The sequence below is a fragment of the Lycorma delicatula genome, chromosome 1 (assembly GCF_047948215.1).
Source record: "Lycorma delicatula isolate Av1 chromosome 1, ASM4794821v1, whole genome shotgun sequence".
Classification (NCBI taxonomy): domain Eukaryota; kingdom Metazoa; phylum Arthropoda; class Insecta; order Hemiptera; family Fulgoridae; genus Lycorma; species Lycorma delicatula.
This window is the reverse complement of record NC_134455.1, coordinates 174,493,997-174,518,278: the sequence shown is the minus strand read 5'-3', so window position 1 is coordinate 174,518,278 and position 24,282 is coordinate 174,493,997. Positions and strand designations below refer to the sequence as shown.

General features: G+C 33.3%; 1 protein-coding gene across 3 annotated transcripts in view; it reads left to right on the top strand.

Moving 5' to 3' along the window:
* Positions 1 to 14,314: 14,314 nt before the first annotated feature.
* Positions 14,315 to 24,282, top strand: part of LOC142325557 (uncharacterized) — a 387,407-nt gene continuing 377,439 nt past the window's right edge. The window contains exons 1-2 of one of the 3 annotated variants that reach the window (XM_075367460.1): positions 14,315 to 14,382; positions 18,372 to 18,782. In XM_075367460.1, the coding sequence (XP_075223575.1) occupies positions 18,662 to 18,782 (121 nt within the window). In that variant the 5' untranslated portion in view covers positions 14,315 to 14,382; positions 18,372 to 18,661. Of the gene's footprint in view, positions 14,383 to 15,246; positions 15,333 to 18,371; positions 18,783 to 24,282 lie in introns of those variants that run through there. The other 2 variants (XM_075367450.1, XM_075367470.1) reach the window with 2 other exon arrangements.

The window sequence follows — 24,282 nt, the reverse complement described above, 5'->3', positions numbered from 1 at the left end:
CCTCAGCATCTCTAGTGAAAATCACACAGTTAGTCAAGCAAACCGTTATTGTAGAAGGAAGATTTCGTTGTAACATGTGTAAAAATTTCTAAATTCATCATGTCGATGAAATCAAAAACCGATTATGCCATACATTTTGCATAAAACCCAATATCTCCAGAAAGACTTTTAATAGACTAGCGTATAAGAGATACATTAAAATCGCCTAGAATACAAATATCAAACATAAAATATCAAATATCAAACATAAATATAATATTTATACAGAAAATCAAAATACTGATCGAGGAAACCTGAAGCCAAAAAACGGAGCAACAAACAGAATAAAATCCAACAAGTTTTTCATGCCTGGTCGAATAAGTTCAATTCACACAGCTTCAGGAAATGTTTCTATGTCTCTCCTCATCGTACATTTGATGATTAATTTTACAAAAATAGCCGGATCACTGCCACACTGAAGTGAAAAAGTAGTGTAATCCTGGTCAGCCCGATAAATATGGTAACAGTCTGGAAACAGATTAACATCTCATTGGCTATCACTGAGCCAAGCCAACCATGCCGAAGTGTAAATCAACTAAGGAGGGGAAATTTCATCCTGTTTAGTCCTCACCACCACGAACATTCTGATGCAAGGACTTGGTTACCAGTGACTCCTGCCTGCAAAGAAGGTCTCTGGGCAGGTCTCCGACGAGGCCACGATCCTCTAAGGAGACCTCCGTCTCTACAAGGCGGGAGGCCCTACCCTTTCATGCACCGGTGGATTGCACGAAAAATCGTGTCAATACCTCTGCGTCGAACTGTGCGAGGAAGATGTCGGTCGGAACCATGCAGGGAGAGCAAGGCAGTGGAGGACGAGCCAACGCTGACAGACAGCTCCCTGCGAAATCGAGGGTAGTGGAGCACAGCGGTGAGGTGGTCGGCTCTGTCACGGAGGATTCCAGGGCGAAGCCTGCTTTGCAGAGGTCTAGCTCGGGATCTGAAGGGATCGGGCGAATCGAGGTATCCGGTCCGCATGGACCAAAATATCCTCCACGAAGGAGTCACGCATTTCGGTCAAGCTTTGACAGTTAGTCGACTCGTACCTTTCCGAGTGTGTCTTGATGTTTCTGAGCTGACATTGAAATTCGAAGGCCTCCAGGGCGCTAACCGAGCCCTAGATTCGGTTGTTAATCGATTATCGGGCAATGTGGACTAGGTGGTGGAAGGAGTCACGGAGTTTAAACCCGTAACGGGGAGGGTCCTTGGCGTCGTTGGTCCTCCGCTGGAGGCAGATGTTCTGAAGAAGAAAGGGCTGAAGGCTCAGTTGCTAGCCGAGGAGAGGCCTTATATTGGTGTATGATTAATCAAGGGCAACGAGGGCAGAGGAGCCCGAAATCCTCAAGGCGATACACAGCCAAAATCCAGCGATGGATATGGCTATCGAGAACTTTCTCAAGGAGACCAGGGTAGTCCGGCAGTTGGAGCGGAAGGAACCCTAAAAGAGCCTCTGGGTGATTGAGACCTTGCCGGTAGGTCTTGGTGGCCGGTGGCTGGCTGTTCCTTGGGTGGAACTCTTGCAGGGTCGTTGACCATAAAGAAGTACCCCGGTGCTGAAATGTCAAGGCTTTGGTCACACCTCTCTCCGCTGTAGAGCACAGTCGGAGATGTGTGGCCATCGCGCCCTTGCAGGACACAGGGCAATTAATTGTCCTAGTAAGACCGCGCCTAAAATCTGCGCTCCTTATGCCTTGATGAAAGGCTTTGATGCCGGACGCCGGGTCAGGAGCAAACAATGCAGGTCGCACGATATAGCCCGGGTGAAGATCGTGCATAATACGGCGTCTGGTGACGCCTGAATTGGAGAAAGCTTTCCAGGACGGTCGTCACCATAATGAACACTTGCGTCTCGGGCAGTTAAACCTCCACCATTCCCGGGCCGCCACCAACGAAGCCATGGGGATTATTGTGGAGTACGATCTCGAGGCCCTCTTGGTCCAGGAGCCGTACACGGTCGGAGATAGGGTGGTCGGCTTCCACGAAGTTGATGCTATTCATTATCGTGGGGGGCGTCCGTTCTCTGCAATCGTGGTCAGCTCGGATTCGTTGGTTATCTTTTGGATGCCTCAGTTTTCTGACGAGCGGTTCACCGTCATGCGAGTCACAAGGAGTACGCTCGGTGTTGTGCTGGTATAGGAATACGTCCAGCTTGGATGGAATATGGATGACTTGTTGGCGAATTTTGGGCAGATTCTGAACGATTTCCCGGGCATCAGAGTGCTGGTTATTCTGGACGTTGCTGCCAAGTCTTCCGACTGGGGTTCACCACTCACTGATACCAGAGGCGTTAGTCTCGCACAGTTCGTTGAAGACAGGAACCTCTACTTGCGTAACGAGGCAAAACAACCTCCGACTTTCTCTTCCGAACTGGGGGAATGTTACATCGACGTCGTCTTGGTGACGGGCGATCTGCTTAGGTGTACAATTAGTTGAACTGTCTGATTCGAGGCCAGTGTGAGTGATTATAGGCTTATAACCTATGAGATTGCATTTTAAATGCTCTTGCCGAGGTGGAAGGCGCCGAGTGTAAATATGTTTTGGCAATTTTTATTGGCATAGAGGCAACATTTCCTTCCTTGTGTTGGAGTTCTGTCCTCTATGAGCTGGAACGCCGCAATGTTCCCGTAGCCCTGCAGGCCGTAGAGCATGACTATTTGTCTAACCATACGGCTCTGTTTAGATATGAGCATCTGGTTGTGGAAATGTCCGTTACCAGAGGAAGCCCGCTGGGTTCCGTTCTCTGTCCCCTGCTGTGGAAACTGGTATTTGACGGATTTCTGAAACAGATATTCCCGGAAGTGGTCAGGTCCCAGACTTTCGCCGATGACTGTCTCCTGTTAGTTCGTGGTAACTCATGACCGCAGCTGGAAACCCGAGCACAGGCGGCTTTGTGTATCGCAGAGGGTCGGAGACATTCAAAATTTAAAGATTTCTGTGCCCATGACGAAGTTAATGCTTCTCAAGGGTGCAGACAAATTATCATAAGTCGTAACCCGCGTATTACGTGTAAAGGCTGTTCGTATTACCTGTAAAGGCGAGTTAGAGTTCATAAGTACCTAGGTGTTTTGTTTGTGGAGAAGTGGCTGTTTAGCAACCACATAATGTAAGTAGCTGCGGACGCCGTCTGTGTGATGCACAATCTTAGAAGGATTGCTCGGAAGGATTACGAGCTATCGAGCCGTCATTTGTACATGGTTTACCGAGGTGTCTTCGGAAGTATGACCTCTTACGCGGCGTCCGTTTGGTCGCAAGTTTGGAAAGAAATCGAGCACTTGTTCAAAATTTAACCGCAGAGCCTTGATTCTATGTACTCGTGTTTTTAAATCAACCTCCTACAAGGCTACACTGTATTGGGAAGGGCTCTCCCAATTGACTTAGGGGTGAAAGTTCGGGCGGCCATGTAGAAATTGCGAAAAAGTAAAGAGGCCGAAGTATTTGGTATAAGGTTTCGAGCTGGGCCTGTACCAGAGCGGAACGGTGATCTCAATGTACCGGTTCTAAATTTTGAATTGTTGCCCATCTCCCGCCTGCGGAGGAGGCTTTACAGCCACGCGATGGAAGCATGGCAGAAAGAATGGCACGCCACGACTAAGGGAAGATCCTTGCATAAGTTTATACAGGATTTAGGTGGATAGTATGGCTCTTCTTCGTTTTTAAGGCCAACAGGAACCCGAGTGCTCTCTAACCATGTAAATTTAAACCACTAATTGTTTCGTTTCCGCTTGGCAGCCGATGAACTGTGCGCCTGCGGGATGGTCGAGTCGAACGAATACATGATGTTCAACTGCACAGGTCTTGGGGGGGGGGACCAGAACTCAGGCCACCCTGGAAGATAGAAGTCAAGGAGAAACTTTTCTGCTCACAAGCGGCCAGTCAATGTGGCGAGAGCCGCATTTTCGGACCGTGTGTTAGTTCCTTGATGCGGTTGATTTGTTCTACTTACATCAGAAGTTTATCTAAAGGAAAAGACTCCTACCTCACTGCTGTGGGAAGCTAACCAAGAGATATGTCTGGCTACTAGCCAGGTACTTGATGGCATCAGCGGCGTTGGAGTGGCAGCGAATTTTGAGAGATATATTTAATTATTGATGGTCATATATGTTTTAGTAATTGATGGGGTGCGTCTACCCATTTTAGTGATATATGACAAGTGGGCAGTGGGACACGCAAGCGAGTGGTGTATGGTACAATGCTTATTTCGCTCACGCTTTTAGGTTAGTTCTAGTAGCTTCTTAGGACAGTGGTCGCTTAACTCTTTTGAGGCTTAGTGGCACACACATTTGGTCTTATGCTTTAGGGTGACCGAATGGGGTGGTGGGGGGAGAAATGCCAAGCTAACCAATTACCAATTACCTGATATTCTTTATATTACTGATATCCTTTCCTTCCTTTAAGTCAAAAAAGTTAATTGCATCTTAAGTGTAACCTCAAAGTACTTAAAATGATTAATTACATTAACTTGACTTTCATTTATCATTCTAATACCATTCTAAAAATCTGGGCAGAAAAATCATTTTTCACGTGTTTTTGATTTTTCAAATATGTAAAGACAATTTTTGATTTCTTTAAATTCATTATCAGATTCCACAGACTTCAAATAGTGTTTAAAATTCTGAATCATTCTTTAAATGACTTATATCAGAGCCATAAAACCATGCCATCTAAATTTAATAATAACCTCATTTCAATTTCATCTTCCCAAAATCCCTCTCCTAAATTTGGTTCACAAATGGTTTGAAAATAAAGGAAAAATAAATGGAACAAGCAGGAAACCCTATATAATCCCTCAGTGTTGTAACAGATACCCCAAACCGATGATTATTCTCTTTAAGCTCCTGCATAAACTTTCAAAACTTAAAACAGTCCTAAATTTTACAGTTTACAGAAAAGATAATTACTACAATGTTAACTGAAAACTGCCTTAAAATTTATAAAACAAGCAAAGGCTTTAACTGCTGCAGAAAAGTTAGTCTCACTACATTATTAAAATTATAAACACTCTCTTTAGCCAAATTCCCTTCCACCCTAATTATGCTGTGATATAAGTGGTAATACTAACCATACCTATATTATTTAATAATAAATTAAAATATTCAACCCAAATCAATGACATAACAGCATTGCTGAACTTAAAAGAATGACGGTTATATTTTCTTACAAAAACCACACAGTATTATATTTTTTAAACCTTTAAATTTACTAACTCAGAAAGATATTTTACACATGTCATTATATTATATTATATATTATTTTAAACATTTCTCTATTTCTACATATTCCTCCTTTAATTGCAATGGAACATATTGTTTCAATATCAAGAAATTAAAAGTAGCTTTTTTCCTCGCTAGCATATCTCCCATAAAATGAAGGCTGATTCATTCTTCTGCATTTATAAAAAAAATATTACTTTTTTGACATCCACTGCCACAAATATCATAAGATCACACAAAATTTGTTTTATATCCTATGATAATCCCTTCACATTGAATTTATCTAATCTGTTCTTAAAATATCTTTTTTGCTTACGTACACTTCATTTTACCACTTCAACTTAGCAAGAAGTGATAATAAACCCCAACCCTTCTTCACTCAGTACAACATTGATTAATGGCATCTGAACAGAAAACAATAATGAAAGGACTGAAAAATTCCTAACAATCTTAATTGTATCCAAAGACATGCAACACAGCGCTATCACTAAAAAACCATTTTTTAATGTAAGTAAATTACACCTTCTGTCTTTTCATTCAGCATACTGATCTAGATGTATGCGTGCGTGTATGTTTGCACAGTGTTAAATCAAAAATATTGCAATCCCTTCTAGTTTTAAGGCTGATTCAGATGGAGAAACATATAGGGAGTTTATGGGTCAGTTTCTCTACCTTCTAGTAATAAAAACATTAATGAAATTTATCCCCTTTTATTGAGGGAGTGGGTGATTAAGCGGAGCCCAGAAATTTTAAATAACAACACCCATCATATGGACTTTATTTTGAATATTCCAACAAGATGATAAAAGTAGAAAACAATCTGTAAACACAGTTGTTCTACAGAAGGCAATTCAAAATTATGGAATGACAAATACAGTTGTTCTTCATTTTTAACTTATTAAATATTTAAATAATATAGAATGAATGCTTTGCTAATAATTTACATTAAATAATTTAGAAAAAAAATTAACATAAAGGTTTTTTCATCTTCATACTGTTACATAGATTTTGCGTATCTAATTATGCTCCTGTTTTGAAGAAGTTCATTCTAAGTGTCAAGAATGATTCAGCATTCTGAAGAAACAAATAATTGTGAACTGCTTTGCTTTTAAAACTATAACTTTTGATAATTTTTTTCAGGAGTTTATTGATATTTCCCATTTCTTAATGTTATAAATGGAGCTTAAGCCAAAATATCCCTCAACACTCCCATCAGTGAAGCTGTCAAGCATTCTGTCAGAAGGAATATTGTCCTGTATGACCTGGAAAGCACAGGCTGTCTCTCCTGCTCTTTCGGCAACATCAAAAGATTATCCGTATTCGATATCAAACCAATGGTTCATCAACTGTGTCACTCTATCAAGGATCTGCAGTTACCCTGTTCAACACCCTTGCTGTGATATCATCTAAGCCATATGCCTCCTTATTTGAAGAAAGCATAATAACTGAATAAGCAATAATTAAACTTATTTCAACCACCTAGCCTTTCTTCAAAATACATCACTCATACCCATACTAAAACTCTCATCCACACTCATCCATTATTAAAACATGATCCAGAGTATCACTAAGAAAGATCAGTTAGGAGCAGGTTCTCCAGCTCCAAAATTTAGAGTTTAACATTTATCACACATACAACTCTCACCCAACAACAGAATACTCAATACCTGATCCTTATCATTCTCTTTCATTACTCAAAAATCCTCATTTCCAAACACATTTAGAATTCCCTTCCAAACCTCCAATTTACATCACTGTATCTCGCATAAATAATCTCATATCAGGTGTACATACACTCTTTGTAAGCTCTATTTCTCTCAACATTCCACATCCACTGAAGCATTCTCCTTGCACTCCAAGTAGTACGGCAAGGAGCCCCTCTCACCTCCTTAGCTAATGCGCATTATACTTGGCTTATTTTGTAACCAGAAGAATGCTACAGACATGTAACTGATATCAAACCTTTATCCCATAGCACTGTAACACCATCCATATATTTATCCATATACCAGCCATCAAACTTCAGCCCCACGCTACTCATGCTTCTCATGAAACCTCAGCCTATCCGTCCGCTTTACACTAACCTCCCAATCCAAGAAATTACACTGGCACCACCCCTTATTGGCAGCCAGCCAACTGTAGTCACCAAGAGGTTGTGATCCAATGGCAAAGCATCTAATAAAACTTATTCATATGGACTGCACGTTCAATGTAGCAGAGGATACCACTAAACACAACCTCCAGCCAAATCATTACTGATTTACTGTATTTCAACAAGACCTCGAAGTATAAATCTCAGTGGTTCTATGTCTCAATCATGTAACTCTTTAACACCACCAAGTTTTTACACAACTTCTGTAACCCAAAACCACATTTAATTCTAATATTTTTGTAATATTATTAATTAATTCATTCAATTGATTTGAATGACTCATTCAAACCCAGCTCACACAGTGTTAGAGGCTCACAGTTCACAGTTCTTCAGTTCATTAAAGTTTGTGCTTCAACCGGCAAATCTCTCTCTCTCTCTCTCTCTCTCTATATATATATATATATATATATATATGTAGAGACAGAGAGAGAGAGAGAGATGTGTGTATGTGTGTGTGTGTGTGTGTGTGTGTGTGTGTGTGTGTGTGTGTGTGTGTGTGTGTGTGTGTGTGTGTGTGTGTGTGTGTGTGTGTGTGTGTGTGTGTGTGTGCGTATTATGATAAAAATTATAAAAATTGGTTATTTTATTTTACTGCTTTACTGCTTTCAAAAAGAAATACCTATAAATTATCAGATTGAGGTAGAGGAACCTGTATTTTTTTAATGTAATTTTCAGTTATGTAAAACACAAATATTTATAATTAACCTGTATCTTGGAAATATTTTTAAAGCTACAATTTTTTCTTGATCACTGGAAGTAGTATAAACCAGCAAATAAATAACAACAGTAAAATTTGTGTTGGGTAATATAAGAAAAATAAATTTGTATTACACCTTTGGCAGTATATATATACTGTTATGGAAAAGCAAATAAAAAATAGATATTGGGAAATTAGATTACGTACTTATTTAAAAATTCTCGTGTTTATAATATATAGTGAAGACCGAATTTAAACCATTAAATACATTGTTGCATAATGTTAATAAAAAAAAATTCTTTTTTTAATTAACTCCATATTATGTTCTTCCGAGAACGTCATCTGTACAAACGTTTACCTTAAATTTTAATAAGTAAATATTTAACATATTTTTTTGAAATAAGAGACAACGCCACCTTGTTAAGGAATGGAACGACAGTATAAAAAAAAAAAAAAAAACGTTGTAGAAAATAGAATATAAGGTATATATAATGTATGGGAAAAAACCAATGCGAAAAAATAAAAAAGGTAAAAGAGTAAAAGAGGTTTGCAATGTAAATCTGTTGGACAGTAACAGTAAATATGAGAAACGAGAAAGAGAATGAGTTATGTCAAACAGACGTAGAGAGACATGGATAAGCATCGCAGTCATACTGTGTAACAATCCGCCCCTGAGTCCAACCTCCCAGAAACGGTTCTGTGGCCTACAAAACCGTCTGTTTACTGTACCTCTACTCCTAGTTCGGTCTCTTGAGACAGAGCTCTACATGTCATGTCATACACACAACTCGATTGTTACGTATGAAATATATGTCAACAAAAAGATCAAGATGATTTAATTTTTGATGGAAATACAAGCAAATATTTATGTCGATAAAACAGTGTAATATCTTTTATTATTAGGGCAGAAATTATTTAGATTATAAATTTGTCTTTTACTCTTAACGATAATAATAAATCTAAATATACAAATTCTCAAAAAAAAAAAACAAATGAATATTAAATAACCCGCATAATTAAAACAGACAGGATTACACTATTTTCATGTCGGTAGCGAAGGACCTAACAAAATTAAGTATTTTTTTATTTATTTTCTTTGACCAAAAGAGCTTTTTATTGTAGATCACAAGAAATTAATTTACAAAAATATACGGTATTTATTGAAGTAGGTTATGTTTGTTATGTATCTACACAGAATAAATACTTGTAAATAAATATAAATAACATGTCAAACACACCGTCAAGGACATTAATATTAATAAATTTTATTATAAAATACAAATACTTGAGTATATCTGTTTAAATATCAACCTAAACGGGTTATGTTTTGAAATTTTATATTTTTTGGTTAAAAACAACCTTTTTTTATTTATAATTAATTTAAGTAAACTTATACATTTATAAGAATGTATATATTATTTATAATAAAATTAATTATTATAAAATTATTTGTAAATACTCGAAACAGACTTGTAATGTATATTCCATTCTCAGTCGTGTTGGAATATAGAACAAATAACTTCAGGTCCTAGTAATTAATTCATTACCTTTTTTTGCAAGTGAAGTAAACTCATACTACTTATTAAAAGTTACATAAGGAATGTTAAAAATATGAAAAATATTTTAAAAAAATTATTATACGATAGCGAACTGTGGGTACACACCAAAAAACTGGATAGCAGAATTCAGGCGGCGGAGATGAGGTTTGTACGTAGTGTATATATGTTGCAACGTAGGGAAAGGATCAGGAATGAGGATATACATTGAGAGTTTTCAGTACAAGCATTATACAACAGAATAAAACAAAATAAACAAAGATGGTGCAACCACTTGAGTAGGATGACGCAAGAGAGGGTACCAGCAGCTACCTTAGCTTATCAATCTCTAGGAAGAAGAGATATAGAGAGACCGAGGAAACTATGGGTACCGGAACAGGTCAGACAACCTAATCCATGTAATGAAGAAGAGAGAAGAAGATTAACATTTACTTTTTCTTTATAATATGGTGAGAAAATAAAATATTTTAAGAAAATATAATAAAAAAAAATTATAAAGATATTGTAAGAAATATATGTATAATATAATAGAATATTGCGAGCTAGTGTATTTGTATTTATCCATCCGTAAAAAAATTTACAAAATTGTATGGAAGAGATAGATTCTACTAAAGCCAACTATTAATATCGTGGTATGTGACTTCCTTCCTGGTTTTGTGACCCAGAGTCGTAACGAGTTACACTATCTTTACTGCACGAACAGGTGCTTACAACCCAAAAATCAACAAAGATGCGTTGGATATCTAGAGAGTTCCGATATATCATAAGAAATCATCTATCTAGAAACCGATCACGTTCAAATTATGCTGAAATATATTCTTGGGTTAAGCTTCAGCAATAATACGTTTATACGGAATTTTTATACTAGGATTATTAAATTTAATAAAAAAATATTGCGATAAATTTAATGTGCATGACAAACTGTAACCAAGTAAGCTAATGTTAGTTTCGCTAATAGTTCTCACAAACTTAAATGGGTATTATATTAATGGGTTTCTCACAAACCTAATGGATATATTCCGTAAAATACATTATCTTATTTCTAATAAAAATTTCTAAATAAAAGTAAAAATAATGCTAGCAGTTGTTTTTACGTGGGTAAATTATAAAAAATAATTCTAAAAAATAAATATAAGTTAATTTTTAAATATTTTACGTTAACTGTTTGTGAGTTTTATTTCGCGGTTTTAATACATGAATACTGTTAACATAAGTGTAACACTATCCTAATAAAGATTCTGAAAGATAATATTTTGGAACGTAAACTCTTTCTATTATTTTCAAGGTACATTTATTAATTTAATCTTTTATGAACACTAAAAACTAAATATTAAGTTTCCTACAGGTAGCAATTTCCTCACCTTCACCATGGTCAACAGCGAAAACAAATGATAAAACAATAATAAGATATGCGTACTAACAACATTTCGAATCAGTGTCATCTTTACAAAAACAATGAAAATTTACATAAATTTTCTGATTTCAGCTTTCACAGTTGTCATGTAAAATCCAAATACCAATGGAAAAAATTCAATACACTGATTCTAAAGCAAAGAAAAAGAAAAAAAAATAGACTTTCGTTAAAGTAATAGTCTAAGATAGAAAAACAATCACATACAGAAAATTCACTTACCAAACAGATGCAATACCCCACCAGTTAGTTTTATTATTATTACTGGTAATAAAAAAAAAAAAATAAATAAATGAAAAAACCTCAATGCATTATCTGAACTTCCTCTGAAAGGTCTTTTGACTTAGGCTGCAGAACCTCATTTTATTAATTTTATTTACAAATTGCCTCAATTAAAAATGTTGTTAACTGTTAAAGTGCAGATACTCTGTCAATTCTTTTACTCCTACCTTAGAAACACAAATTCATGTAGTTCATGTCTCTTCTTCATTTGATATCGATAGCAAAAGAAGAAATATTTTCCTTATTCGAAAATATTCATTATTTTCAAATTTTATTCTATTGTACTGAAGGCCTTATATATAATTAATCCTATTATCATTTTCAATTTTAGGAGTTTTATCATATACATCACTTCTAGGAAAGGATTAAAAATAGTCAATTATAAGATAGATCATTTTCATTTTTTAAATCGATGTTATATTTTCCAATATTGAGTTAAGATTACTTATGTAAAACGCATTAACTAATAAAATAGAAGAGGAGGTATATATTAATTAATCTGTACATTCACATTATTTTTCTGAGACTTTTTAAGCCTATCATAAATGAAAAAAGCTTCCAAGGTAAAAGAGACATCGATTAATTTTCTCATCACATAGAATGTAGTATCTCTGATCTCTTACTCTACATATATATAATTTATATATATATATATATATATAAATTAATCAATAAATATACCATATTAAAACCTTTTAGGCATTTTGATATTTTAAATTTTATATACTTTTTCTCTCGTGAATGAATGTCAGTTTTATTAAAATTAATATAATAATAAAAATGTGTTTTTATATTTTCTTTCATCTCGAATTATTTTCATTTTAAAGAGGTCACAGAGGTTATTCGTTGCTCCAGAAAGATATTCCGGTACATTACCTTTCACAGTTGCACAGTATAATTGACTTCCAGGTACCTAGTTATAAAATAAGAGAATCATTTACAGAAACTTCCTGGTCACCATAGATTTTTTATATTGCCCATTGCTGAAAATATTCAACCTGTAAATTATTCCAGCCGTCCATTATGTCTGTCTAATTTTTCTGATAATAAAAATGTATATTCGTTTCAGTATAACTTTATCATATCAAGTCGTTAAATGTATTATTTTCTTTTATGTAAAATGCAGGGTATATTTTCAATGAATTTTATAAAAAAATAACGAGAATTTTTCTTTGTAATGTTTCAATTCATGATTAAAAATGTTATCGTAATCAATAATTAAAGTTTTGCACCTTGAGACATTCTACTTCTGTCCTCTGTGCGTCATTGTATTTAATCACTTCGGAAAATTTTAAGTAACACTAATTTTAATAAAATATAATAATTATTTATATGTTACAGGCAAGAAAATTAAATTATTTTTCCAGATTTCATCCATGGGAAAAATGGATTGCCTTTCTTTTCCCTGTGATGAAAACCTTTATTATAATAAATATTAGGGGTATTTATTTTGATAAAAATAATTGCTTTTAACCTTAAGCAACATAAAGATGAAAAATTTCACGTTGTCTTCACTGCACTCAATAGCAATATAAAGCAATGTAAGATATATCAAATCTAGATATCCTTAGATTACCTTGCCTATCCCATCGGGTTGGTCAAGTGGTGAATTCGCCATCGCAAATCAGCTGATTTCAAAGTCGAAAGTTGTAAGCTTTGAATCCTCGTAAAGGCAGTTGGGTTTTTACGGATTTGAATACTCGATCGTTGATACCGGTGTTCATCGGTGGTTGGGTTTCAATTAACCACACATCTCAGGAATGGTCGACCTGAGAATGTACAAGACTACACTTCATTTACATTCATACACATCATCCTCATTCATCCTCTTAAGTAATACCTTACGGTGGTTCCGAAGGCTAAACAGAAAAAGAAATAAAAAAATATTACCTTACCTTATTTAATGCAAACTATATAAAAAAAAAGGAATGACATTATATTTATTGCTATATGTAAAGGCGGATCTTAAACACCAGGATGATAGCCTCAAAATTAATTGATCCGTCTAAAATGAAAATTTTAGTTCTTAAATGTACTAATTCACAATTTTTTTGTTTATTTATTATCATGAATATATTATTCAGTAAAATAATATTCATATAAATATTTTTTAATTTAAATAAAAATTACATTAATTTTCAATTTTTTATTTCTGTAGAAATAAAATTTCTGTAGTTTCAATTCTTGTAACTGAAGAAGCTTTAATAAAAAAAAAAAAAAAAAAAAAAAAAAAAAAAAAATTTAAAGAAATTAAATGACCATAAAGCGTCTTATTAGCAGCTGTACATACACTTTCACTGACTGATTACAATTACATTTTCTTTCATTAGGACTAAAGTGAATCAATCATTCCATTTTGTGAGAAAAAACATGTATTTAAATGTATAAATAAAGAAAAAAAAAAGTCTTTAAATTTATAGCAACAAAAAACCGAACAAGGAAGAGATTATATTAAATGTGAGGGTTGGTCCCTCTCCTTTTTACAGGTAAATAAACATTTTTCATTCCAAAATTCACAAAAGATTTTATAAATAATAATTAAAAGTAATTTCACTTAACAATTACATTGTGGTGTATTGTGTTTAAGTTGATAAAAAGAAGGTAAAAATGGTTTGTCGAAGAAATTCCTATTTAAATTTTCATGTAGTCATTATGCGTTATTCTATTCACCGTCAGCTCTTGTTGACATACTTTAATGAACCATTTAATTTTAATTTACGAGTACTGTTTTTTACTCTTTTCAACAGCTCATATAAAAAATGGAAATATAAGGCATTTTGAACATTATTCTTATAGGTCGCGTAAAGACTACAACATAACTCTTGTTTTTATAAACTGATTTCTTTAACTAAAGAAGCCCCACTACAATATTATATTAGTCTACATCCCCACTATCCTTGAGTCGGCAAACTGTTTCTTTTAATAACCCGCGGTTTAAGAAGTCAGTCCGCGGCCGACGTTTGGTTCGTTATGTATATACGTCATTTTTTTACCGCTCCTTATGTTAACGTATTCTTAATCAGTCAAGTGTTTTGCGTGTTAGTGCGATCCTAAAAATATCATGTTAATTTCTTAGTATTTTTAATTGATAACTACGAACACGAAATTAATACGAAATTTGAATACTTCGAATTTTCATTTTGGGTCATTTTTAAAAAGTTCAAGTAGTGAAATAATGATTTTATTGTCGTTATTTAACTTTTATCTGATTCGAGTATTTTAAAGTTTTTAGGTTAAAATTTTACAGCGGATTCATTAAACATTTTATTTACAGTTCATAATAATCTTTATTTTACTATAAATGTTTTGTCTGAATGCGAGTACAAATTTATTTTTTTCGTGGATGTTATTTAATTAATCTATCATCAATTCACATTTCCATAAAATATTTTTTTGCAAAAACAAGCGTGACAATAATATATTTTTTCATAAAAATATAAATCTACTTTTATGAATAAATTTTTGACTTTTAAGAATAGAATACTCACATAAATATGTCTATCATAACAAATAAAGATTTTGTTGGCTTTTCGTAAAATACTGTTTTATTAAAATATTCATTCCACAATAATATCCGTTGATGTACTTGTATGAAAGTCTATGAAAAATCACTTAATTGAATTTTAAATAGAAATATTATGATTTAAATATTTTCATATTGTACAACAAACATTACTCAGGCTGAGTTCTTAATTAATATATTTCATACCGTGGTATGAATAGCATCCATTTTATAACTTATCTCACGCTTACTAAATTAATTAATTCAGAAGGTTATTATGTTCATTATGGAGCTTACAATAAACTTGATTCCCTGGGTTAAAGCTTTTTCTATCTTTGCTCTCTTCTTTTGCAATTTTAAATTTCAGTTATCCTAATGTAATGAAGTGGTGAATTTTATAGTTAATTTCTAGCGAACAATTAAACTGGATGTTATTTTAGTAGATTAATGCAAACACGTTTACAGTACTTGGAAAATTACAGAAAGGTATGCTTACACACATTACTCCCCTTTCTAAGTAATTAATTAGTTTTTAAATTTTCAAAACAGAAATAGAAACTAATTAAAATCATATTTTCATTCTCTTAAATAAAAATTTCATTACATCACAAGCTTATCTTCCTTTAAATCTGGTAAATATCTTGCAAATATGGAAACCGTACTTAAATTGCAAACGAAAATATTTTATTTTCTAGTATGGTCAAATACAATTTTGTTTTCATAATTTAAAAATATTTTATTTTATGTTTCTGATACTCATTAACTAATTCATTGAAGTTTATATTCCCGCTTATTTGAGAGCATATCAAATACCTATAACGCAAATATAGGTAAAAATTTAAATCTTATCAAATTTGAGCCGAGTTTAGTTCAAAAATTTATCTTTCACACCTTCAGTAATTTAATTGGAAAAATTTATTTACATAAAAAGTTGGTATTTGAAATAAGTTGATTTCAGTTGTTACGAAGTTGAATATTGTAAGAGATTGTTGTGGTATTATAGAAAAGAATTTCCAAAACTTGTGAAATACGTCATTATAGAATAATTAATATTTCCTTAAAATTTAATCACTTTTATTTTTTTACGTTTTGCTTTTAACAGTAACCGAGCATAACACAAGTCTTACAAAGTTTTTTCAGTTCTTGGTTAACGTATTTCTTTGTAAAACTAAATTAAATATTTTGAAGAATAATCCTGTTTCTAAAATTTCATATTACTCGGTAATTCACAAACCAAATTTCATTATAATAATATAACCGCACATTGATAAAGTTTTTCATATTATCGTTAGTGTAAAATCCGTTTCTTCATAAAAGCCGCAGATCTCGTACAATTACTGGATATACGAGTACAATACAAGATAACATAAATAAGATATATAAAAATGAAATAAATTCTTAAACATTTAACTTGTGTTTAATAGATTAAAGGATTAAAGGTTTAATAGATTAAAGTCCTATTTTAGCTCCATTTTTTTACATTTTGTCTGCTTTTGCGTTTATTATGAAATTTCGAGTGATTTTTTAATCTTTTACCGATTTCTATGAATTTTACTCTGACTTTTTTATTTATTTAGAAACTATGCAAGTGTAACTAATAATTTTTCATAATTTTCGAATTTAAATGGTGTCCAACTTTATTTTTGTGAAAACTGTCAAACATAAATCAATGTAACCCACTGTTGTATCTGTAGCCTTCAGTTACTCAGACAGTGCCTAGCAGAGGGACACTCGTCAGGAGAACTAAGAGTTTGCGTAATAATAACAGCTTGTTAGAACTATTTGTGTAACTGTACATACTTTGTTATTGTTTAGAGATATAATCTTGTTAAAAAAATTTAAAAAAATAGTAAGTGAAATAGACAAGTATTTATTGACTTATAACTAATTTATAACATATTGACTTATAACTTATTGACTTATTTTAAGACAATAACGTACATAATTAGATTACGTATGTATCTCCTTGATAAAGAAACTACTTGCTTGATATCAGGTGCGATGTTCCTGAAAACGCTGCTTTCGGGCTTTGTTTAACCTCCCGCATTTAATTACAATAAACATTTTTTTTACTTTATTTGAATTTTCATTTTATTCATTCATTAATAAAAAATAATCATCATATTAAGTACAGTTCTGATCGGAGAAGTACACTGTTTACATCGGTTGTTAAGGAAAATAAAATACATAGAATATTTCACTGGAAAGATGGACAAAAAATGCCTAACTTTATAATGTTTGTTAAACTAGACATTATTTAAAAATTTTGCTGACACAATGTTTTAATTTATAGAATAAAGCGTTATTAAATAAAATATAGGATTAAATACTAATTTACCGAATCATCGCATTCTCGTTAAAATTCACTACCTTTTTTTCTTGATGATATCACCACACAAGCCTGAATCTTGTGTGTCGAACATGGAAATTGAGTTTTGAACAATGCCATGCCTAACCAGGATTCAAACCCAGAAACTCCGGATGAAATGCCGAGACGCTACCACTCCGCTACTCGAGATTGGCGTTTATTTATTTGTTGCTTTTAATCTATTTAATCAGTCCTAATTAGCTTAAGGTGAATAAAGTGGTTAAAATTATACATAAATATTTGCACCATAAAGAAATAGGTCTGTGGTATTTTTACTTAAGTCAACGATTTTATGATAAAAAATATAATATTCTCAATAAAGTTACACAATTGTATAAATATATTTATAAAAACCCATCACATACCCAAAAATACATTCACTTATTATTTTTTTTTCATTTTATAATTAAAACTTTTCTACAATTTTTTAGATTTAAGATAAGCAAATAATTTCAATAGCTTTTATTATCAAGTCACATAGTTAATACTTTTGTCGGTTATTTTTCATCGCTTGTTATACTTACATAGTCACTAATATAAGTATTTAAATACTGTTACTGTTATCGTAGACAATTAAAGCCGAAAAATTAGTTTAAACAAATTAAATTTAATCAAAAAAAACCTCTACGTATGACGCAATAAAAAATTATCTTTAACATTTTCCCCAGAGTTAGAATGACAGTTGCAGTACAAAACATAATACTCAAAACTTGATTTTACGTGTAAAATTAAATTTGTACTCAATAATAACTCGTAGAGTTGTACTAACCGAAAGGTCACACACTATTTTTCACTGTCTTACTATCTCATCAATAGACTTTATCAAAAGCATTGTCAACTAAAAATATCTTGACTGCTAAAATAAATTGTCATTTTTATGGTTAACACCAGACATATATTACATCTATTTTAAAATTAAACGTCATTTCAGCAGTAATTTTTAAGTTAAAAAAATAAATATTTTAGTTCGTGAATTCATGAGTTTGAATTTGTCTAACTTTGTAAATTACCTTCGTTCATGAACGAATTTTTTACAATCTTCAGTCGACGTTTTTGTTCATTATAATAAACGGGTTGATATTTTCTAGCTAACCGGATTATATTAACTAACATTAGCTATTTATTATATTTTCTTGTTTTTTTTTGTTTTTAAATAGTGTTCTTTTGTTCACTGAAACAAGAATATAGTGCAATATTTACCTTTAGTTCTGTAAATGTTAAAATTATTAAAAATGATTCGATAGTGATTACATGAAAACGGTAAAATATAGTTTTGTGAACTGATCGTTTAGAATGTTAGTGTAAAACATGTGGTGACTACGCAAAATTACTGTAGTTTTATTGAAGTGTTATATATTGTGCGAGTTATTTAAACAAGTGTCTGTAGTATTCACAGCGTATTAACGAAAAAGTTATAAAATATTTTATTTTAGATTTTATAAACTTTATGTTTGTACCTCTCATATTTTCATGTTCACTTTTTAATTTTGAAAAACAAAATTTGAAAATGTTGTTGGAATTTGTCGCAGCAGCAACTCTACTGGCAGTGCGCCCAGGAAGCTCCCATGGTAAGTTCAGCTTTAACTCCACTCACACTTTCTTTAGCGCTTGAAAAATAACAAAGCAAAATCCCAAGCAAAAGTAACCTAGTTTTAACTGTTATCGTCTTATTCTGAATATAGAAAACAAGCTCGTATTTTTATTTACTTGATGATTCAAATAAAGAGAATGAGTGAGCGAGAAAATGAAACAGAAACAACAATAAACCAAAATTGATAAGTACTCTTGATTCATTTTCCGTTTATGAATTTAAATTTCAACAACTGTTGAATACGTCGCTATTCAGAAAAAATGTTGATGTAGATTTTGAAAAACCTGTTGGTAGTATGTCTATTTATTTACATTTTTAACTGCTTTCCACCCAAATTAAGAATTAATAAATTAAATTCAAAAAAATTCTGTTAATTATAGTGAATACTTATTCGCATAAATTTCATCTCAGGTAATATTTTTGACGTATAAACAAAGCAGCTTGACATTTAAAAAAAAATCAAACTATTTCCAAAAGATTCAAATTTTCAGATCTTTAAAAAAAAGAAGATAATGAAGGATCTTTTGTTTCCTCTATTTTCATAAAAATTTTTATATTTTGCAATATTTAATTTAGAGTTTCAATTTACCGGAACGAAAAGTAAATCTAAATAAAATATGAATGTTTTTTTAGTACCCAGAAATGGTGTTAATATTGTAATACTATTTTATATTCTGTCACTGTAACACAATGATATCACTTAACACAAATATTTTTTTTTTTAGGTAATCGCCAGGTAACATTTATTCTCTTGTTTTATATTCTTCTATATTTGCTAGACTTATTCTAATAAACATTATTTTCAACAACATTATTCGGATGAAAATAGTTTAACAACGTCGTAAATTGTATCTAATAAACAAAATATAAAGTTCATCCTCATTGTGAGGATGAACCACACTCTTATGTGACCATACCATCACTTCTATGTGATAATGTTTAAATTTTGAAGTGAATTTTCTCTGGAGGGTAAACAAGTTTAATTTTAGATTTAAGAAACAAATTTTAATAAGAAAGGAAGTTTTGACAACTTTAACGCACATTTTTGAAATTTTAAACTGAGGTACTTCCTTCTCAAGTGGAAAACAATTTTTGTTATTTACTAGCTGAGTTAGTGTTTTAGAAGTAAAGCTGCATCCGACTAAAATTAAAAACAAGAGTAGGTGTCGGGATCTGAGAGAGTAAAGATGTCTTGTTTGAGCTCCGTTTTTGTCACCCGATTGTGATTTCGTTTTCTGTTTTTTGTTGTACGTTTACCTTATTAGTTGTTTTGTGCTATTTTTCGTGTTTTTGTTCGTTTTTTGGGTTTTTGTTTTTGCTGGATAGTACCGTTTTGGTTAGCTTCCATACGAGCTAATCCTGACATTGATTATCAATTTATTGTTTGCAAATCTTTTTATTTAGTTCAATTTAAACATTTTCGTTGTGTTTTGTTTCTTTTTAATTAATAATTATTGTTAATTTTGTTTATTGTTTTATTTAATATTTGTAAGTATAGCCTATACGGTTGCTAAGGTGTATTTATCTTACCACCTGGGTGTAGTTACCCAGCTGATTTATATTTATGTTACTTGTTTTGAGCTCGGATTGTGGTAGTTTCTTAGTCAAACAATTCTACTGGAATTCACTTAGAAAAATTGCTTATTTATTTTTTCCGTCAGGTGTTTGATACGGGGAAATTTTGGTGAAAAACTCCCTCATATGTGCTAGTTGGTTGTAATTATGACTGAGCCTGATCGATCTGGGGGATGCACCCTCCTATGGAAGAGAAATTTACTCCTGTTGAAGGGTGGCGGTATAGTAGGACGCCAGATGTCGTCCATGAGATTCTTTTGGGGGACAGCGGCACTGATTGTGCGTCGAGCTGCGATATAGAGTTGAGCGATATTGATTTTAATGGAAGTGTCATTGAGCCCCCTCCACCGCTGGCTTCTTTTTTGAGAGAATTAGGAGCCCATCAACGGGAAACACACAAAACGCAAGTTGCGGCTCTTCCACCTCCGACGGTGGTGGAGCAGAAGAAGCTTCGTGAGGCTGGGATGTTTGGTCAGAATGTCGGTGGGTTGGGTCTGACTGGGAAGCCAGGTACGTTGGCTAGGAAGAAGGAATGTTTCTTTTACAATATTCGTGGTCTTTTGCAACATGTCTGTGACTTGAGTGAGTTAGTGTGTATTCACGCTAACACAATTGTTCCATTTCGAAGATTGTTCCTTCGAAATGAATCGTTTTGAGTTAATGGTTAAAGGGTTTTGGATCGTCCTGGAGAAACTACCTTCGGGGGGCATGAGAGCGCCAGAGGAGGCTGTGACGGTGGCCATCCAACGCTGTGGTAATGCAATAGAGAGCTGTCCAGACGAAGGACAGTGACTTCACTTTGGAGACAAGACTTCGCATTGACGTACGGCAAGCACTGAACAAAGCGGTGGACGATGGAGATCTTCCTCTGTTGATTCTTCATCGACGGCCGAAGAAGGCATTAATAGCTACTGAAGTTCTTGAGAACAACAGTACTGGTGCTGATGGACTGGCCTGGAAGAAGGACTTGGCTCAGGTTGCAGAATCTTGGATGGATTCAAAGATGTTGGAGGAGATTCCCTGGGAGGGGACGATGCTCAGGTCGGGCGGGCCAGGTCGTTGCTGGTAATACTCGGGCCGAGGATCTGGCTGGTGCGGCGGTACCAGTGGGTAGAATGAACATCATGGTAGCAGTCGATTCTTCCGATGGTAAAGAGCGGTTGGTTGGTATCGTAGAGTCCGCCAGGTTAGCGTTGGCCGCAAATCCTAGAGTTTGTTTTAGTGGGCCTCAGGGAAAGATGGGGCAATACATTCATAAGGTGGCTGAATACTAGGCCCGGAGGAGTTCCACTAAGCTTCGTATGCATTATAACACGTATTCGTTGAGTACTAAGGGGAATCGACCCCAGGAGAAGAAATCAGTTGGGCCCCCAACCGCTAGTGTGGTAGTGAAGGCGGTGGGACGATTATCCGCGGACCTTTTCTGAACGGTTCGAGATCCTGTGTCGACGGATGAGGTGAAAATGTTGGCGCACAGAGGTAAGGGAGAGGATCTTTACATACGAGTCAAAGACACAGGAGATGTGTGGTTGTCATTTTAAGGCAACAAATATTGAACAAGATTAGAGGCACCAAGGTTACGGCGAGTAGGGGCGTTCGGCGGGTACACTTACTCATTAAGGACGTTGACGCACTTACCTCAGAGGAGGATTTGGTGCGCGAGATGAGCAAGACTGTTGGTGATTCAGTTATCATCGTTGTCATATGACGCCTTGATAGCGTCATATGACAAAACAAAAGTGGCAACGGTGGCGGTCTCTCCTCTAAGGCGTCAGAATTGTTGTAGATTGGCCGAATTATAGTCGGGTGGGTGTCTTAACGGGTGTCCAGAAGGTCCGACGAAGAACGATTCTATCGATGTTGGGGTATAGGCTGCCTGCAGGCAGTTTGAGACGAAGGCACCCCCTGAAGCTATGTTAATGCTTAGTTGTATGTCCGGTTCCGGAGGGGCGGAAGAGAATTGAGCACTCAAAAAAAAAAAAAAATTAAAAACAAAAATAAAAAATAGAACACGATTTCTCTAACAAACGTTTACCTGAGGTACGTTTTGTTACAAGCAAAAGTCAAGAACTGTTGGAAGCCGGGAAATTCAGCTAGTTTCTTGATTAAGAGAGAATGTAAAATAAAAAATAAACACTAACTGATTTAATAATAATTATTATTATAATAAAGAAAATATTATAGTAAAACGTTCTGTTTTGTTTTCGATCTCTTTTTCATTAAAGTGCGTCATAGTCTTTTCTTATCAATATATCTTTACGGCATAGTATTTAGTTATGAATTGATTATTGGTCATTATGAAACATCTCGCTATACCGTCAAATCTGTTTAATTATCTTCTTTTAACATATAAATAGAAAATATTGATTTAACATACAGAGCTAATTTTTGGAAGTCTATTCTACGAAATTTATCAAAAAATTGTTTTACTCGTAGCATTTGGCCAGGAAAGTAACGATAATTTATTTGTCACAAATTCAGTACATGATAATTTTATTTTTTCTCTCCACTGTAAAAACTCTTATACATAGCATTTTGGTAAAAAAGCCAGTTATAAGAAATAGAAATTTAAAAAAAAAATAATTTTGAACAGTGAATCTGACTAATTACACTCGTAGAGATTTTCCTAAGGGATTAATTACCTCATTGTTAAAGATTTGTACATCATCAGTGTAACGAAAGGTCTATAGTTAAATACTTATATATTCTAAGTTTGATAAATACATACCAATATTAGTTCTGGAGAACTATTAGCCTTAGTTACAAGAGCTCAATATGTGAATTTGATTAATAGCTTAATACAGTTATCAAGTAATCTAATACTTTTGGCACTTTTGGCAATGAGAAATCATCATTGCAATGAATTGTAAAATGTAGGTGGATTTTAATAACGGTCTATTAAATATAATATAGCGAAAGTATACACAATATGAAAGAAAAGAAGTAACAGATAATTTTTGTCATAGAGTGTATTGCTGAAAACAGAGGTGCACGATACAAGTCATACAACTTCATAATACACGAACACGATACAACTTCATAAAATTGTAGGTACATCATTAAGTTTTCTCGAAATCATCTGAACCTTTTTATTTAGTATTTTAGCAAATACTACATTTAAAAATTAAAAAAAAATATTATAAAGATAAGAAATAAACAAATTTTGTTACCAGAAGTAAGTCATTTATTTGAGAATTAAAAAATGGGGAATTATAAAATAGTTAAATTTTGATTAAAAGATCTTGATTTATTTGAATTAATGGAATAAAAACTAATTTTTGAAAAATCTAAAACATTTTATTCATACATTTGCTTAAATACAAAAGTTTCAAAAATAAATAGAAGACCATTCTGAAAAAGATTTTTGCAGATGGTATAAAGGTGACTTGTGTATTCTAATGAGACCGGTTGTTTTAATTAGGTTTCAGCTAAGATGGTTTTCTTTTTTTTACTGAGGTAGCATAGAAATGAAAACATCTTTTTATTAAATTAGAATCTGAAGAAAGACAAAATTTTTTGTTCTTATAAAATATTAATTTTTTTTTTCTTTATTTATTGATTTTTTTCATTATCACCAAAAGTTCATCCAGGAAATGGGACGTAACTTTTCCGCTATACATACTGATTTACCACAGTTAACTAACTTATTATTTTGGTAAAGTTTAATTAAAATCCATTAAACAAAGCAATGGAAATCTTTGATAATTTTGGGGATGAAGTAAAGATTGTGAAGAGGAATGAGAAATAAGAGATAGAGGATGTATAGTGTGAATTTACGACGTAACGTCTGTGGCAATATTCATTAAGTGATGTCACCTGCGCTACGGTTCAACAGAGAATATGTCGTAAGCTAACACGGAATAACGGAGACAGTCGGTAGTCGGGAGAAAAGGGATGGAGAC